The 18923-nt window shown below is 34.2% G+C and overlaps 1 protein-coding gene across 1 annotated transcript in view; it reads left to right on the top strand.

Moving 5' to 3' along the window:
* The window catches only part of LOC127561648 (flavin-containing monooxygenase 5-like), a 51134-nt gene extending 35652 nt beyond the window's left edge, over positions 1-15482 (top strand). The window contains exons 2-8 of the mRNA XM_051996833.1: positions 3026-3214; positions 3811-3973; positions 7423-7565; positions 8162-8361; positions 9487-9836; positions 12516-12588; positions 15131-15482. Of these exons, the coding sequence (XP_051852793.1) occupies positions 3026-3214; positions 3811-3973; positions 7423-7565; positions 8162-8361; positions 9487-9836; positions 12516-12588; positions 15131-15482 (1470 nt within the window). The remainder of the gene's footprint in view (positions 1-3025; positions 3215-3810; positions 3974-7422; positions 7566-8161; positions 8362-9486; positions 9837-12515; positions 12589-15130) is intronic.
* Positions 15483-18923: the final 3441 nt, after the last annotated feature.

Here is an 18923-nt window from a genome sequence, read left to right as displayed (position 1 = left end):
AAATTGTCTGTTCATATCCTTTGACCATTTATCAATTGGAGAATGGCTTGATTTCTTATAAATTTGGGTCAGTTCTCTATATATTTTGGAAATGAAGCTTTTATCAGAACCTTTAACTGTGAAGATGTTTTCCCAGTTTGTTGCTTCCCTTCTAATCTTGTTTGCATTAGTTTTATTTGTACAAAGGCTTTTTAATTTGATGTAATCAAAATTTTCTATTTTGTGATCAGTAATGGTCTCTAGTTCATCTTTGGTCACAAATTTCTTTCTCCTCCACAAGTCTGAGAGATAAACTATCCTATGTTCCTCTAATTTATTTATAATCTCGTTCTTTATGCCTAGGTCATGGACCCATTTTGATCTTATCTTGGTATATGGTGTTAAGTGTGGGTCCATGCCTAATTTCTGCCATACTAATTTCCAATTATCCTAGCAGTTTTTATCAAATAATGAATTCTTATCCCAGAAGTTAGGGTCTTTGGGTTTGTCAAACACTAGATTGCTATAGTTGACTATTCTGTCTTGTGAACCTAACCTTTTCCACTGATCCACTGGATTAGATAAATTTCTATACTCACTTGAATGATTAAGTTATTCCCTCTTAGAGCCAGAATTGACAATGCTCATTCCCCCCCTTCTTTCCCTCCCTTGTATAGGTCTTTTCAGACTCTTGGTGTAAACAAATTGTCCCAGTATGCCTCCCTTTTCCTCTTTTCTTTCCAGTACAGACCTTTTTCCACCCTTTAATATCTTTTTCTTTGATCATCTTTTGATGATGTGATCATCATCACATCAAAGTCCATTCACAATCACCTCCTTAGTCCATGTGATACCCCGCTTTGTCTGCCCCAGTGACAGATACAGCTCTCAAGAGTTATAGATATTGTTTTCCCATCTATGGATGTAAACAATTTAACCTTTAAATATATACATACACACACATACATACATACATATGTATACATATGTGTGTATGTGTGTGTGTATATATATATGTGTATATATATATATATATATATATATATATATATATATATATTTGTGTCCTATTTACCTTCCTATGGTTTTCTTGAGATCTGTATTTGTAGATTAAATTTTCTGTTTAGTTCTAGTATTTTCAGCAAAAATGTTGGAATGTCACTTACTTCATCAAAGCTTCATATCTTCCCCAAAAGATGATGTTGAATCTTGCTAGGTAATTAATTTTTGGTTGTAATTAAGCCTAGGTCCTTTGACTTCTGAAATATAGTATTCATGGTCCTACAATCCTTTATTGTAGAAGCTTCCAGATCCTGAATAATCCTGCCTGTTGTTCCTTGATATTTGAATTGTTTGTCTGGCAGCTAGCAGTATTTTTTCCTTGAGATTATAGTTTTGGAATTTTTGCAGCAATGTTCCTTGGAGTTTTCCTTGTGAGATCTTTTTCCAGAGGTGAGCAATCAATTCTTTCCAATGACTATTTCCTCTTCTGTTTCTATAATATTGGGGCAGTTTTCCTTAATGATATCTTAAAGAATGCTATTCAGGTTCTCTTTTTTGGTCATGGCCTTCATGTAGGCCAATAATTTTTAAAATTGTATCTTCTGGATCTATTTTTCAGGTCTGCTGTTTTGCCAATGAAGTATTTCACATTTTCTTCCCTTTTTTCATTCTTTTTAGTTTGTTTGATTTTCACAAACTCAGATGAGGACAGAATGTCCACAGAAGAAATCTCAAAGAGTGAGATAAATTAGTCCTTATCTGAGTTTGTCACCATAGTAGATTTATATAGTCAAGGTTCTTTTCTGTGTCTTGCTCATTTTCTTTCCTTTTCTTTTGGTATTTCCTCTTTCTTTGCCTTTAAGGTGGAGCTGTGCTCCTGGGGTAAAGAGGATACTGCCCCAAGCTTTCTATGTAGCTCTGAACTTTGGCTTTGAGAACAGGGGTCCCTTATGTTTGTAAGGGGTAGCTTTGCCTTCTCTGTTCAGGAAACAGCCTGGTTTCCCAGAGTTTGCCTTCTGAGATGAAGTTGCCCTACTGATTTGCTCTTTTACTGAGCTAGGACTGAGGGTCTTCGTTGCTGATTTGTCATTATTAAGACCCTCTCACCACTTTCCCAGAGTCTATCTGAGCTGGACTGAACACCCTTTTCACATCAATGAGATTGACCTTTCTTAAAGTTTTTTCAGTCTATCTTGAGCTGGAGAGAGGTTTCATTCATGTAGTTTTCAAGGGAGTCTTCTTGTCTCTACCTCTGGAAGTTTAAACTATGGACTAACAATTCCTTGTACAGAAAATGTATAGAGATAATTAAAGCAATCATCCATAATCCTAGTAACCAACTTTGTCTTTTCCATTTTTTTTCTGAAAATAGCACTGAAAACTCTGCTAAAGGATTCCTAATATAACCTGTAAATTGTCTACATGCTATATTTTCTACTATCTAGGTGGTACAATGAATAGAACTTTGATTTTGAATAAAGCAAGTTTGATTTCTGGCTAAAAACCTTAGAAGATGTGTGATCCTGGGCATTTCACTTAATCATTTTCTGCTTCAATTTCCTCATGTACAAAAGAAGAGTAATAGTACACTCTTCCCACAGTTGTTTTGCGAATCAAATGAGGTAATATTTTTTAAGGGCTTTAGAAATCTTAAAGAATTCTATAAATGCCAGTTGTTATTGTACTTGACAAAGGAAGCATAATTATGATGTTACTCCTTCCCACTCTGCCATTGAATAATTTCCATGTTACCCTACCTAGCAAAGCAGGAGGCAAGCAAGTTTCTTGACTCTTAGATAGACCTTTGAGCCATTTCAGCAAGTACATATGTTTCCCAGCACAGAGAAGAGGAGCTAAAGTTTCATATTACCTGAATGTATTATCTATTTTCAATTATTTGTCCTACGACATTTCTTCCACTAATATAGATAACTGAGATGGATGACTTTGTCTCCTGCAGGAAAAGTATCAGACCATTGAGCTTCATTTTTAAAGCCATTTTGGTATTTTCTTTACATTGATAATCCTTTTAATTTTGGGGTAGGAAAAAGCAGAAGCGGGGAGACCCGGTATTTACAGATCTCTGACCTGCAATACGTCTAAAGAGATGACAGCCTACAGTGATTATCCTTTTCCTGATAATTATCCCAACTACTTGCATAATTCCAAAATGATGGAGTACTTACGAATGTACATCAAGCATTTTGAACTTCTGAAGCATATTCGTTTCCTGGTGAGTAAGGAAAGAATGAATATATAATTTACAGCTTGCTCACGGGAGTACTAATAGATACTCCCTAAATAGATACTACATAAATACAGAGAATAAGCTCAAATTTTATTAATTTACTCATTTTCCAAATTAACTAATAATGAGACCATGAGCAATCCAGATCATAGAACATAGAGGGAATTTTTCTTTAATCTAGAGAAACTTCAGATTTCAGGTGTGAAGAAGTTCCATTTTGAATGAATTCTGCAAGGAAATGTTAGACCAGGTTAGAGATTCTTAACCTGTGTACATAAATCACTTGACTAAAAAATTTTCAAATATTCAATATTCAAATATTTCAAAATAATTGATGTTCTTTCTAATCCTCTGCATCTTATCCTATGACTTAAAAACATTATCTCAAGAAAGGATCTATTGTCTTCACCAAATTGCCCAAGGAATCCATGACATAAAACAGATTAAAAATCCCTGAACCTTTATAGATATTATTATCTCAATTAAGAGTTCAGGAAAAGATGGTAGTAATCACATACCAAGGTCTAGAATTCTATAAAAACATGAGTCAAAGTTATCTGTTTTTAATCCTTTGTTCCCAGTCAAAGGTATGCAGTGTAAGGAAGCGCTCTGATTTCTCTTCCACTGGCCAGTGGGATGTTGTGGTAGATGCTGATGGGAAGCAAGAATTCTACATCTTTGATGCCATTATGGTTTGCAGTGGCCATTATACTTACCCTAATTTGCCACTAAAAGACTTTCCAGGTAAGTTACCCGTAAGGTTAGAAAGAAACATTACAATTTTTAAAATATTCTATATGTGTTCTATCACAGATGAAAACAAGAATTGAGCAATATTTGGATTGCCATTGGTTTGGAGAGGTTGAATAGTAAAACAAAACCATGGGGAAAATCTTTGTATTATTTGTATTCTTAACAGATTCAAATTTATTTTAGTACCTGAAAACATATAGTTATGGCTATACTCACATTAAAATGCATATCTATGTATACATATTATGCACTTAAAATATATAATGTATATGTGTGTATATTTATCTATTCAATATGTAGCAGCCACATGACTCAGTGAATAGAGCACTAGATCTTGACTCAGGAAGGTCTGCATTCAAATCCAACATCAAAAATAAGCTGTGTGAACCTGGAAAAGTCATTTCATCTCTGTTTGTCTTAATTTGCTGGAAATAGAACTGGCGCACCAGTCCAGTATGTTTGCCAAAAAAAAAAAAAAAAAAAAAAACCATGGACCATATTGGCATACTAAGGTCTGCAGTGGGGGAAGGAACCAGGTGGTTCACTGGAAAGGATTAGAGTCAGGCAGATCTGAATTAAAATCTTACCTCAACTACTAACTGTATGACTCTAATCAAGTCACTTAACCTGTTTGCCTCAGTTCCTCAACTATTAAAATGCGTTGGAAAAGGAAATGGCAAGCCGCTTCCAGTAGTTTTGTCAAGAAAACTCAAAATAGGATCACAAAGAGTTAGACATGACTGAAAAATGACTGGACAATAACAAAAAATGGTTCTTGGACTTACAAAGATTTAAATACAACTGAATAACCAAACAACAAAACAACAGATATTTTTATCTCATATAATGTATATATGTATACATACATAAACATAATGCAAGTGTCTAATCTACATTTTCAAAGATCCCAATGCTACTTTATATGATGTGTATTAAAACTATTTCAAAAAAACCTCAGTGGGCAACCTATATCCAAAGAGGGACTTATTTACCTAGGACCTCATTCATCATCTTCAAAAGCTATAGGCTCCCCTAAAGAATTACTCAGGTCTTCCTTATTCCAGGTCTAGTGCTCCAGGCACTGAGTCACCAGTTAACTACTTTCTTGGGATGACTGCATTATAATAGCAGTTGTCTTCAAGCTCATCTTTTCAAATGTTCTGCTGTCTCTCTATAAAGTAATTAAGCCATTTATTAATTAAAATTCTAGGAAGTTTTTTTTTTGTTTCCCTAGAGATTCCTCCAAGATTAGTTCATAATGATTTAAAGAAAATGGCCTCTCAAAACTCAGCAAATAAAATAGTTTATGGAATATCTTCCAGCTCCCAAAGATATTAAATACTTCATACTTTGAATGGTGTACTGGACAAAGTGCTGACCTTAAAGCTGGGAAAGCCTAGAATGAAGCCCCATCTCTGATTCAAACTGAATGTAGTTCTTGACAAGTTCTTTAACTGCTAACTATTTCAGGAAACCCTTTAAGGTTACAAGTTGCAAAAATCATGCTCTAGCCTATAGAAAAGGAATTTTCTTGTCTGGGGATTCCTTGTATCAGTGAAATGACAGATCCAGTTTCTAGTTCTATCCCCTCAAAATTGAGTAGGATAAAGAGTGATGACATGACTTTAAAAAATAAAATAATATTGTTGAAAGGCACAGGTAATCAATCAACTAGCATTTTTTTAACTAAGAATCTCCTATATGTCAGGTACTGTGCTAAGCAGTGAAGATAGAAAGAAAGTTAAAAATCCCTGCTCTCAAAATCTCACAGTCTAATGAGAGATGCCACATGCAAATAGCTATGTACAAACTGCACAAAGACTATTTGGACATCATACATAGTAAAAACAAAAAGTTACCTCAGAGACAAAACAAAAGCAGAAGGCAAGGAGAAGACACTGGGAAAGGCCCCCTAAATCCTTAATCTCTTTCTTTGATTAGATATGAGATCTTAAATATACCTTGATTTGACTGGGCTTGCTATTTCTTCTAAGTGGTTCTTTTCTATACCAAAGCTATTGCTTTCCACCAATGAAGTTTGAATAATGTGTACTTTAATTTAAGAAATAATTTCTTTTCATAATGATAAGAATGAGACAGTTTTTGGAAAACATATACCTAGTGTTCAAGGATCTGCAATATCGTCACAATTGAGCTCTTACCATCAGTACAGATTGTTGCTTAACTATCTACAAATCATAGAATCTTGATATTTAAAGCCTTAAATCTTGGAAGCCTAAAGAACTTAACTTACTTGTTGTAGGTCACACTGTTGATTATCTAATCAACAACTGGTTCTTAAGAAATTTCTAGCATCAAATACTAAACTGTCTACTGAAAATACAAATACAAAGATGCTAACATTACTGTGCACAAGAAGCCAACATTCTAATGGAAAAGACAACAAATACAAATATTACAATATAAGTAAAAAGTGAACATGTGCAAATATGTTTAAAATAGTATAAAATAATGTAGATTGGGATAAAAAGCACTAGAAGATAGGAAATCAAGAAAGATTACAAACAAAGGACACTTTCATTCAACTCTTAGTGCCCTCCCTCCTAACAAATTTGTATTTAACTAATTTGTATACCTTGCCATTTATCAACTTTAATATGCCTATATGCATATGTATATATTTATGTGTGCATATGCATATATGTGTGTGTTATTTCTATCAGAAAGTAAGGTCTTTGAGGGTAAGGATTGTTTCATTCAATGCACTTATATTTCCCAGAAATTATGAGATTGGAAATGAGAATGAACATTCTAGGCATAGGGAACAGCCAGTGCAAAAGCACTGAGACTGGAAACGAAGAACAGTGTGTGGGAGAAATAGAGAGAAAAGCAATTAGGCTGCATTAAAAAAATAGAATAATAAGAGGGAGAGGGCTAATATTCAGTGAGATCTAGATATAATTATGTACAGAATAAATACAGACTAAGTCCAGTGGAGGGAGTGAGGGAGAACACATACATTGTAAGAAGTAATAGCAAAGATTGTAAATTCATTGCTCCTTCTTCTCCATCTTCCTTTCTTGACTCTCCTGTCTCTTCCTTTTTTCCTTCCTTCCTTCTTTCCTTCCTTCCTTCCTTCTTTTCATTTTATCTTCCTCTCCCTTTTCTTCCCCTCTCTCCTGTCTCCTTCCCCCTCCCTCTTCCCTCTTTCTTCCCCTCTCCTCCTCTATTTAATTCCCTCTCCCTCTCCTTCTCTCTATCTCCTTTGTCTCTTCCTGTGTGTCTCTCTGTTTCTGTGTGTCTCTCTGTCTATCTGTCTCTGTCTGTCTGTCACTGTTTCTATCTCTCTGTCTCTTTGTCTGTCTCCGTCTCTGTCTTTCCCTTTTCCTCTCTTCCTCTCCCTATTTTTTCTTCCTTCCCTCTTCTCTTTCTTTATCTCTATGTCTGTCTATCTCTCCTTCTCCTTTCTATTTTCACAGGAATCAAGAAGTTTAAAGGATCCTATTTCCACACCTGGGAGTATAAGAATCCAGAGAAATTTTTAGGGAAAAGAATCGTTGTGATTGGCATTGGAAATTCTGGAGCTGATGTGGCTTGTGAACTCAGTCATATGGCTAAGCAGGTTTGGCTTTAATAAATACACTATCCTTCAAAGAAATCCATTCTCCACCATTCATAAAGTATCTGGATTTCCAGGCATGGATTCACTGTTTCCCTGTTTTATTTTGTTTAAGAACCTAAGAATACAAGTGCTCTGGGAATCTGTTCTTGCTATGTGGAAGTAGTTAGACTCATGCAAAAAATAAGCTGATGAAATGTGATTTTAATCAATGTACTTCTGAGAGTTGTATGGTATAGTATATAGAGAACTATTTTCAGAATCAGGAAGACTTGGATTCAGGTTCCACCTCTGACACATACAAGTATTTAACTAGGTGGCAAAGAGCATAAAGTATTGGATTTGGAATAAGGAAGATGAGTTCAATATGCCTTAGATACTTATTATCTGTATATCACTGATCAGGTCACTGAGACTCAGTTTCTTCATCTATAAATGGAAGAAATAATAGCATCTATCACTCAGGATTGTTATGAAGATTAAATGAGACAATATGTTGTTTTATAAACCTTAAAGTGCTATATAAAATCAAGTAAGGAAAAGGAGGAGAAGGAAGTAAGGAAAATATATTTCATCATACCAATTTCTTTCTCATCTAGGTTTTCCTCAGTACAAGACGAGGTGCTTGGATATGGAACCGTGTTTGGGACAATGGGTATCCCATAGACACAGTACTCTTCACGCGCCTTTATAACAACATCAATAAGTGGCTAACGACATCCATGATCAACAACTGGGCAGAGAATAAACTCAATTCCAAATTTAATCACACGGATTTTGGTCTTCAGCCTCAGCACAGGTATATTCAGGGGTGAGGAGGTGAAGTTGGTATTTTTTTTGTTCATTGAACTAGGCTAGTAAAGTAGAAAATTTGGAGATGTATTAAAATCCCTATAACAAATCCACCAGGAATCATACTCTAAGAACAAAATATCATCCTTAAAAAGAGAAAACAAAGCCCAGCACTCTATCCATTGACCACCTAGCTGTCCTAAGTGAGGGCTAAACTTGTTGAATGTCATCCAGATAATCAATCATAGAGCCAGGATTTAATCCGGTTTCTTTGACCCTGAATATAGAATGCTTCCAATCTACATTATTGGAATGCAAAGGTTTAGAGAGACAATATGATATCATTTCGCAAAATTAAAGAAAATATGGATAGAATAAATTTGAACTTGTTCATCAAAACTTAAGAACTAGGAAATAACTCCTTGAGACTTGAAAGAGGCAAACTCATAACCAAAAGACTTACTACTTTAAATTTATAAAAGATATTACACAGAAAGGTGTGAAATATATGTACAGACTGAAAATATAATTAGGTTAAATACATTTTGAAAATTTCATTGATGATAGCCTGAAATAAAACTGGCATATTTAAAAGATTTCTAATCCTTTTTTCCCCTAAGTTCTTAGTTTATTATCAAGGTGTCAGTCACGAGTTCCCTCAAAACTCACATTGGTTCTCATATTCAGAGATAGACTAATGGGAAACATATGTCAGGGTAATTCTTCCTAAATCCTTATGAATACATGAATTCTCACAATGAAATGGGAGTGAGAATATAGTCAGTTCTTCTCAATTCCACTTTGATACTATCACTACTAAATAAATATATTTTATTTGTATAGATTTGGGGTTTTTTTTGCCAGGTGTCAAATAATTATGTATTACAGGACATCTATTTGTATTCTGCAGTTTTGGCCTTTGCATTTTTATCTCTGTAAACCACTGAAATTTTACTGTCTGATAAATTTTAATAATGCTAGATGTAAACAGTTAAGCTAAAAGTAACCTGCCTTTAGGCAAATACAAAAGAATTTTAAAATACTCTAGTGAAGAGATTCCTCTTCAAAGTTTATTGCTCACCATCACAAAGTTGTATACTCACTTTCTTGGTTCATACTCATTTTCTCATAGGTTTCTAAGTCACCAACCTACTTTCAGTGATGATATGCCCAGTTGCATCATTTCTGGTAAACTAGTAGTGAAACCAAATGTGATTGAATTCACTGAAAACACAGCTATATTTGAAGATGGTACTGAAGAGGAGATTGACATTGTAATTTTTGCTACAGGATATACATTTGATTTCTCTTTCTTGGAAGACAACTTGAAAAATATTGACAGCCAGAATTCTATGTATAAGTTTGTATTTCCACCTTTTCTCGAGAAGCCAACACTAGCTTTTATTGGTATCCTCCAGCCAGTGGGAGCCACCATTCCCACATCAGAACTACAGAGTCGTTGGGCTGTACGTGTATTCAAGGGTAGGTATAAGACCCACTTTTTTCTTTTAATTTGGACCTGAAATTTCACTCCTGTAGGAACCGCCCAATGAGTAAATTTCCTATTGTATAGTCCCAAACAGTGTGAAGCACTGAGAAATTAAGTGATTTGAGCAAGGTCAGACAGGCAGTATCTATCAGAGGGAGGACTTAAAGCTATATCTTTTTGACTTCCCAAATCAGCTCTCTAGCCATTATTCCACGTGACCAATTTGTTTTTGTGAAATGCATAGCCAATTATGGGCCAAGAATTGAGAGAAGGATAGCCATACCCAACATGCCTTACTATTGACCTGTTATAAGATCTGAAATTCAACCTTTAAATTTTTACCCCTGTACACCATTGGTGATCATGAAATTTTACTGCCTGGTAAATTTTAATAGTTCCAGATTAAAGAAGTATGTTAAAATTAACTTGCTCTTAGGAGAATACTAAAAAAAAAATTGATAAACTGCTCTGGCAAACTGAAGTTTAATCTAATTAAAGATTAGCAGATCACTTCTTTGGAAATTAAAGAATTTAAGGATTCCAAGTCTCATTATTTATTTATACCTGAAAGAATAACATTAAGACATTATGAAGGAAAACCTTAATACTGCAATATGGAAAATGAAATAGCAAATATCTCCTGGGATTGTTGTAAGGATAATATGATAAAATGATATATAAATGCTAATATACTAGTATACTATATAGTATAATGATATATAAATAAATAGTATACTAGTATTAATTTATCCCCTTGACTCAAATGATGACATCTATGTATGTTACACTACATTTGTTCTTTGCAACAATTCTAGGAAATTGCTATTATGATGATCCTTATTTTGTTATTGAGAAAACTGAGGTAAACAGTTAAGAGGATGACTTTATTGGGGTACCATAGCTAATAAATATTTAAGACTTAATTTGAGCTCAGATTTTCTGACTCCAAGCCCAATGTTCTAACTACCATCCCACCTACCTACCTCTATTTCACTGCCTAAAAATTTTACCTAGCAAGCCTTCCCAAGAGTAGTAGGAAGCCCTCAAGAATGAAATATTGTGAAAAATACAAAACAATGCAATGAATAACAAAGGGGAAATAATTTAAAGATACCAGTGTGGTTATGCAAGAAGGAATTCACTAACAAAGATGTTAAAAATATGTGCCTAGAATATGGAAGCAAGAGCATGCAAGATTTGTACCACATTTCACATCTGGATTGGGCCTCATGCAACTGAGAAAGTGATTTCTGTTTGTTGTATAAACAACATCCAGTTTGAATTAGGTCCATACCTGGGGGAAAGAGTTTCTTTCCTTGTATCTCTCCATTAGAGTTTAAGGAAAACTAGATTATGAAGGAAAAACCAAACCAGAGAGAATCTAGTCAAGGTGTCCAGATAGCTAGAGGGGGTTCATGCCTCATAACCAGGCCACATTCTCAACTGACATCATCCCCCATCAATGAAGGAGATATTGGGCTCTTAATTCACCACTTCATTAAATATACACCAATCAGGATTGAATTTCATTTGTTAGGGGAGTTTCAGGTATTTCAGAATTGTGGAATTTTTGATTACCAAGAAAATCACTGATCATTACTTTATTGATCAGTCAGCTTATTTAATCAATTATTTTTTATTACCTAGAACTCTGTGGCTCAGATTTTTAACTAGCAACAGTTCAATGTTATAATTAATTAAAATAGAGTCGTTGGTTCTTATCCAATGAAAATTTGTAGTGTATATTTGAATAATGTGGACACTTCACAGAATTCATCATTTGCACTAATTGGTATTTAGCTGTACTTTCAAGTAGTTACCATGATGAAAATATCATTACTTCTCTTAACACTAATTCTATGCCCATGACTTTATAATCTCTATAAATGCTTTCTAGGTTCACTTTAATAAAATAAATAAGTAAACAAATTAGTTTCCTAGTTAATCTATAATGCTGAAAAGTGATAGTCAAGTTCAACACACAGTAGAAATCTCTATATATAGTCCAGGAAGATGGCAGGTCTCTATATTACTCATGTTGAATTGGCAATTGGCCAACTACAGGCATCTCTTCAAATGAGTATGGTTTCTTTTACATAAGCTTCCCATCATTAACAGGAATAATCTGAAGTGATGTTTCTCAAAATGTTATTTGTGAATTATCAGTGGAAAGAAATGAAATTTGCCTTCTTACATTAGGATTTTTTTTACTTTTTTAAAACATATACATCATATTTTTGTTTACTGACATCTGAGACCATGAGATATATTTAGTAGCTCTTTTCTTGGATTTTTGTCTCCTGTGAAGATCTGAGTTTCTTATCTCTATTCTTCATATACCATCTTTTTTCTATCAGAATTAATGTGGTAGATCATCAGCATTCTTATTTATTCAATAAAGGGGTTAGAAGACATAATCTCTCAACTCTTTTCCCCTAATTATTTTTCTTCTATGCTCTAAATTATTCTGTGAATGAACTATTGCAACATGATAAGGAAGATAATGTCTTTCTGATAAGGAAATGCTGCTTTTCCTACTTTAGGAGTTCCCACATGGGAACTTTGGCTCTGAGTTGCTGTTAGGTGACAATTACCCCCTAAAACTCCTTCTCATTCAAGTATTCTTCCAGTCAATCCTGCTTAGATTCTTTCTCTTTTTGTTCCTTTCCTAGGATTGAACAAATTACCTTCACAGAAAGATATGATGGCAGACATTAAACGGACCAGAGCCAAGCTGAACAAACAGTAAGAAACTTTATGGTTGATGAAGGACAATTAAAGTTGCTTTCTCTGCTTGTTAGTTCTAATTTACATTTATTCCTTATGACAATTGGGGTTAGAAATATGTTCAGAGATCTGCCCTCAGGACAATTCCATTAAAATAGTCCTCCCTTTATAAGACTTTGTACATTAGTTCACCAAAATTATTAAAGTCCAAGTGCTTTCTTAGCTTACATTTACTTGAAGACTAAATTTTTGATAACAGACTTGAGAAGGAGGGAAGTACTTAATTCAGGCTAGCAAAAACAGACTTCTGCAGAAATTTCTAAGTCTTTTTAAAAAGTACAAATCCATTGAAATGAGTTCTATGAATAAAAAATATAAATAAATGAAAAAGCATTTTCAAGTACTTACTGTGTAAATACTAGATGCCTTAGTACTAGATAATTTAGTACTGTGTACTAAATCAAACAATGAGTATAGGGACATCTAGGTGGTACAATGTATAAAATGTCAAGCCTGGAGTAAAGAAGATCTGACTTCAAATCCAGCCTCAGACACTTACTTGCTATGGGCAAGTCACTTCACCTGGTTTGCCTCAGCTTCCTCATCTGTAAAATGAGCTGGAGAAAAAAAGGGCAAAACACTCTTTATAAATCCCAAAACGGGGTCACAAAGAGCAAGTCATGATTGAAATATCTAAACAACTAAAACACTGAGTACACAAGTAGCAAAAGCAACAGTCCCTGACCTCGAGGAACTCATACTCTAATTGGGGGCTATGAAATAGGAAAGAAAGTTCAGCTAAGTACAAGGTACTTAGGCCCTTAGGTTACATTGGTAAATCAGTTAATTGTGCTGGGATTCTAGAAGTCATAGCAACAAGAAAAATAATCAGTCCTGGTGGTCTTCCATCTCCCCGGAAGGAATAGAATTAGTAACATCTGTCTTAGTCAAGTAGGGAAGCTCAATATATGAAAAATGAGTGACAAGAAAAAAGTCTGACCAAGAAAATAGACCACGTGGATCTTCCTGCCTTCTGACCTGAATGAATTCTAAGCACTGACATAGTGTCAGATAAATGAACTCCCAGCAGTCCTTGATGAGATCTGGGTAGCCTGCTACAAAAGTCAGGAAGAAAGGGAATATTGATGGTATTTGGCCTTTCTGCCTACCAAAAGTGGATTCTGAGAGTCGCATTCATGGCTAACTTCAATATAGCACTTGTTAACCCTCGAGTCAAGATTCTATAGAAAGCTACAGAATCTCCAGCTTTGGAAAACCTCCTAATACATTCCCTTATTAGAATGCAAGGTACAATATATTTAGTGTGTTTCAATCTCCTCAATCTATTATTTCATGAATGGAAGGGGGAAAGGATTGAAGCAGTATTCCCTATATAACAGCTAAGACAAACAAAATGTGTGTGTGTATGTATATGTCTGTGTGCATATATATATATATATATACATATATATATATATGTAGTTACATGTAAAGCAATTTTACATGTATTTTTAAAACTTTTGAATTCCAGTTATCTCCCTTCCTCCCTCCCCATCCCACCCAGATTAAGAAGGTACATGTGAAGTTATATAAAATATCTCCATAAAAGTCAGTTGCAAAAGAAAACATAGATCTCCCCCCCAAAAAAAGAAAACTTTAATAAAAATAAAGTTTTAAAAAGTATGTTTTCATCTGGATTAGCATTTTTGATCATAAATCCTTCAGAGTCATCTTGCATCATTGTTTTGCTGAGAATAGCAAGGTAAGACAAGCAAAATGATATAGGAGTGAATGAACGGATCATTCTTCAAAATGTGTTAAACATATTGGAAATGAAAGTAGAATTTGCTTATTAAAGTGCAGAACAAAGGAATGATTCAGAGTGATACTAACATAATTTCATTTCCAAGGCATTCTCCATGAACTCTAGAATCCAATCATTGTTCTCTTTGCTGTCCCTTGAACTAGACTCCGTCTCCAAACTCCATGTATTTTCACTAAATGCTGCATATGCCTGCAGTCTTCTCCCTCCTTACATCTACTTTCTTCTTCCCTGACTTCCTTCAAGTCTTTCTGCAAGAATCCATTCTTACTTTTTCTTATAATTATTTCCCTCTGAAAGAATTTCTAATTTATCCATAATCTATCTATACACTCATTCACTTGCCTATCTATCTATATGTCATATCTTATTTGAATATAATTGCTTTCATGCTGTCATCACCACCATCCCCATTAGACTGTGAGTTTCTTGAAAACAGAAACTATTTTTGGCCTTTCTTTTCATCCCCAATACGTAACATAGTGCCTGGCATATAGTAGACACTTAAATAAATGCTTATTGATTTAACTTAACTAAAAATGCCAAAAACACATTTTGCTTAAGGATGATTTCGTAACTTCTTAGAGACACTGACATGGGGATAAATTTTATTCATTCCATCATACTGAAGCTCTCCACTACCCAACCTTTATATATTATTCATGGAAACTATTACAGAAAGGGGACACAGAGCAAACCTCTGATCTAGGACTTCTCTTCTTTCTCTTTTTGTTTTAGGTTTTTGCAAAGCCCACGTGATACTAGTCGCGTACCATATGTTCAATACATGGATGAAATTGCTTCTGAAATCGGTGTCAAACCAAATGTGTTTTCTCTCTTTCTCGGGGATCCCAAGCTGGCCTTGGAAGTTTTCTTTGGTCCCTGCACCCCATACCAGTACCGCCTACAGGGACCTGGGAAATGGGCTGGGGCCAGGGCAGCCATCCTCACTCAAAGGGAACGAATTATCAAACCCATGAGGACACGGGTTCTCAACTGTAATCAGCCTCCATCCTCTAAATTGTCTTGGCTGTTAAGAATCTGCTTTAGCCTAGCTTTATTTTTCTTTATTTTAGTAATTGGTAGATAACATTGTCATCATCCTCCACGGTAACACAGATAATTAAGCAATAGTTAGGTAACTGCTGTTTTCTATTTGATTTTCACTAAACTATAGCAACTAAGTATCTCACAATGATAACATTTCTCATGCAATTTGCAAAGCTCACAAAATAGTTTTCAGTTAAAGTCTATAGATACTAGTTCAAGGATTTTCCCCCAGTTTCTGGGAAGAGAGGTTTTCTTTCTTTCTCTCTCTCTCTTTTAATGTCCTGGTTACAAATGCATTTAAGGTGGAGAAGTGTGAATAGGGATTCCAGGCACACTGGAATCTGTCCAAACTTATCTTTTTCATTAACACTCAAATTACCAGTAATTTTCATTGGTTTATGAGCCATTTTTGCAAAAATTAATCAGAGTCCAATGAAGATTTTACCTAATAAATAACATAGGAACTCTCAATAGTAATTGAATGATATTACCCAAGAAATTTCCCTTGCATTATAGTATGACCATATTCCTTTAAAAATCATAATCATAATAGATAAAATTTATGTAGTACTTTAAATTTTGCAAAGCACATTAAATATTTTATTTCATTTGATCCTCACAACAATCCTGTGATATAGGTACTATTATTGTTCCCATTTTGTAGATGAGGAAAATAGGATACAGTTAAATGCCTTTCTCTAATATTTGATTAAGAATCTAAACTCTTCTTTCAGACTCTAGATTCAGCATTCAATCAACTGTGCAATCTAATTACATCTAGACACAAATCCCAGCTATTTTATTTGATTCCTGCATGGCTTTGGACAGGATAATTCACTTTTCTTCACTTCTACAGGCAAAAGATAATTAATTGTCAGATATGATAAAGATACAGTTTTTGTGAAGGTATCTGTTGAAATAGATGCTCCCTGAGTTTCCTTGTAACTCAAATTCTCAGATTCTATATAATTATCCCTATTTTACAGATAAGGAAATTAAAATTGAGAGAAGTTCTATGATTTACATAGTCATTCTAATAATCAATGTCAAGACCAAGATGAACCAGTGGTTTTTTTACATACTTTCCTCACAATCTCTTCTAGGTGAAAAGGAACTGTATGATTTACAATTCTATCCATATCTATATTGCTATATTCTAGGGAGCATCGAATAGGAAAGAAAACAAATCTTAGAATCATAAACTTGGAGTTAGATGCTCCTTTCTTTTACAGATAAATAACTAGTGATTTACACATGAGAGAGCCAGTATTTGAATCGATATCCTCATAGGCCAAAAGCAATGCTCTTTCCACCATAATATGCCTTTTCTTGGGTTAACCTACACTCATTTACTACAGTAATTTACTTCCTTAAATCAGGATGAAGACCATTCAAAAATGCAACAATGACAAAATGACAATCATTATAAGTATAAAGTAAATGAAACAAGTTACCACAATAGAATTCTTAAGAGGAAAAAAAAGACAGAAGCTCCCTTTATTGGTCAACTACTTTTGGCGTTTCCTCTCAAAGAATCTTTTGCTCCATTATCCCAAGACTCAGATACATCAAGATTTTAGGCATACAAGACTACCTGTCTTGTAGAGAAGGATGGAATCTAAAATGTGGCACCACCTAGGATAATACTGAAAGAAAGGGCTTTCAGTCAGAGATTAGAAGGGGGAAAGTGTTTATTTCTAGGGGGATTTTTAGTTACAAATTTAGCAAACAACAATAAAATAGGCATATCTTCATACATGATAGAATATAAAAAGAATATTATACCTGAAATTGTTATTATCTATTGATATAGCTTGCTTTTTATTTTAAAACATCTAATAATTCCTTCAACATGAATGTTTAAAAGCTGTCCTTATCTTTGAGTTTTTTTCTGGCTTTTATTTTCTTCTGTGAATTAAAAAAAATTTCAGTAACCACGTGTTTCTTTTTTTTTATTATTTTGCTATTCTATCTCTTTCTACTCTCCAGTTGAAAAAAATACAAAGACTATGTAATATATATGAAATCAAGAAAAACTAATTATTACATTGGCTTATGTAAAAATATGCACTTTATTCTGCATCTAGAGACCATAATTTCTCTGTCAATAGGTGGGGATGCTTCATCAGCATTCTGGAATCAAAACTGATCATTGCATTGATAATAGGTCTTAAGCAAATTAGTCTAGCTGAAGCTTCAAGGTAACATAAAGGAGAAATAGGAGATAGCATCATCAAGTGGAGCAATTACAAGGGACCCACATGCCTGGACACCACTTCCACCAAAGGCTAACTAACTGCAATAAACTAGCAAATAAGCCCAAGAGTCCAGGAATGTCAGTATTCCAGACCATCACTTTTACATCTAAGCCAGCACCTTCAGCCACCATTTGAGGAAACAACTCCAATGGAGAAAGGGTCAGCCTTCACTACTAGTTGCCAATCAATTGCCATTTCCATGATATTCAGGTCAGTCTTCATAATGCAACCCTGAAAGAGAGACAGGAAGGAGTATGTGCCAATTAACACAACCATTACTATCACCTACACATCCTATTAGAGATCCTATTAGACATCCTATTAGAAATAGCCTAAAACTCTAAACCCAAGAGTCTTGGGAATCTCAGATCATCAGATTTGTTCTTATTGAAGTCCAGTAACCATTATTAAATAAAGCTATAACTGTGGAGGAAGAGGTCAGCCTTCCTCACTACACCAATCACAACTGTTAACCAACTGCCACCAATAGGAAAGAAAGCCCAAGAGCTCCAGGAATAGTAGCACCTACCAGACAATATACCCTGCTTCTAGCCAAATCCTCCATGTCATTATCCCAAGAAGCAACTGTGGTAGAGATGTAGTCTAGCTGCATCTTCAGATGCTGCAACCATAGCTACTGAAAATCCAGAAAAAAAAATTGGTTTTGCCTTTGAAATCCTTGGCAGTGTTAAATGACTCAACATCAGAAAAAAATGTAAATAGGAAATAACATTAAAGCAGATATAGTTTTGCTACCATATCCTAAAGAACATGGGAACTTTAATTCTGACTTATAATTGAAACTTTCTTTCAGAATATGAGTTCCCAAAGATAAGACATTATCTTCAAGTTTTTACTTGTATCTTTAATACTTAACACAGGGTATTACACATAGCAAGTGCTTAATAAATGCTTCTATCATTCGTTCATTATCTTTCAAGGTCTTTTTTCCTTTATATTATTATTATTTATAAATTTTCTTCCTGGTCAGTTCATACAAACTTTTCCAAATTTCTCAAGAACCAGCTTTTTGTTTTTTTCTTATACTATACTATACTTATACTATAATAATATTTCTTATACTATATTATACTATATACTTATTGTATATACTATACTATACTTATACTATATATTCTTATACTATACTATGCTTATACTTATAGTATAATAATATTTTATTATAACCACATACCATAATTTGACAAGTGATTCACAGTCCA

This window comes from Antechinus flavipes, chromosome 4, assembly GCF_016432865.1.
Source record: "Antechinus flavipes isolate AdamAnt ecotype Samford, QLD, Australia chromosome 4, AdamAnt_v2, whole genome shotgun sequence".
NCBI lineage: Eukaryota > Metazoa > Chordata > Mammalia > Dasyuromorphia > Dasyuridae > Antechinus > Antechinus flavipes.
The sequence above is the reverse complement of the archived record's forward strand: the minus strand, read 5'-3'. Positions and strand labels throughout refer to the sequence as shown.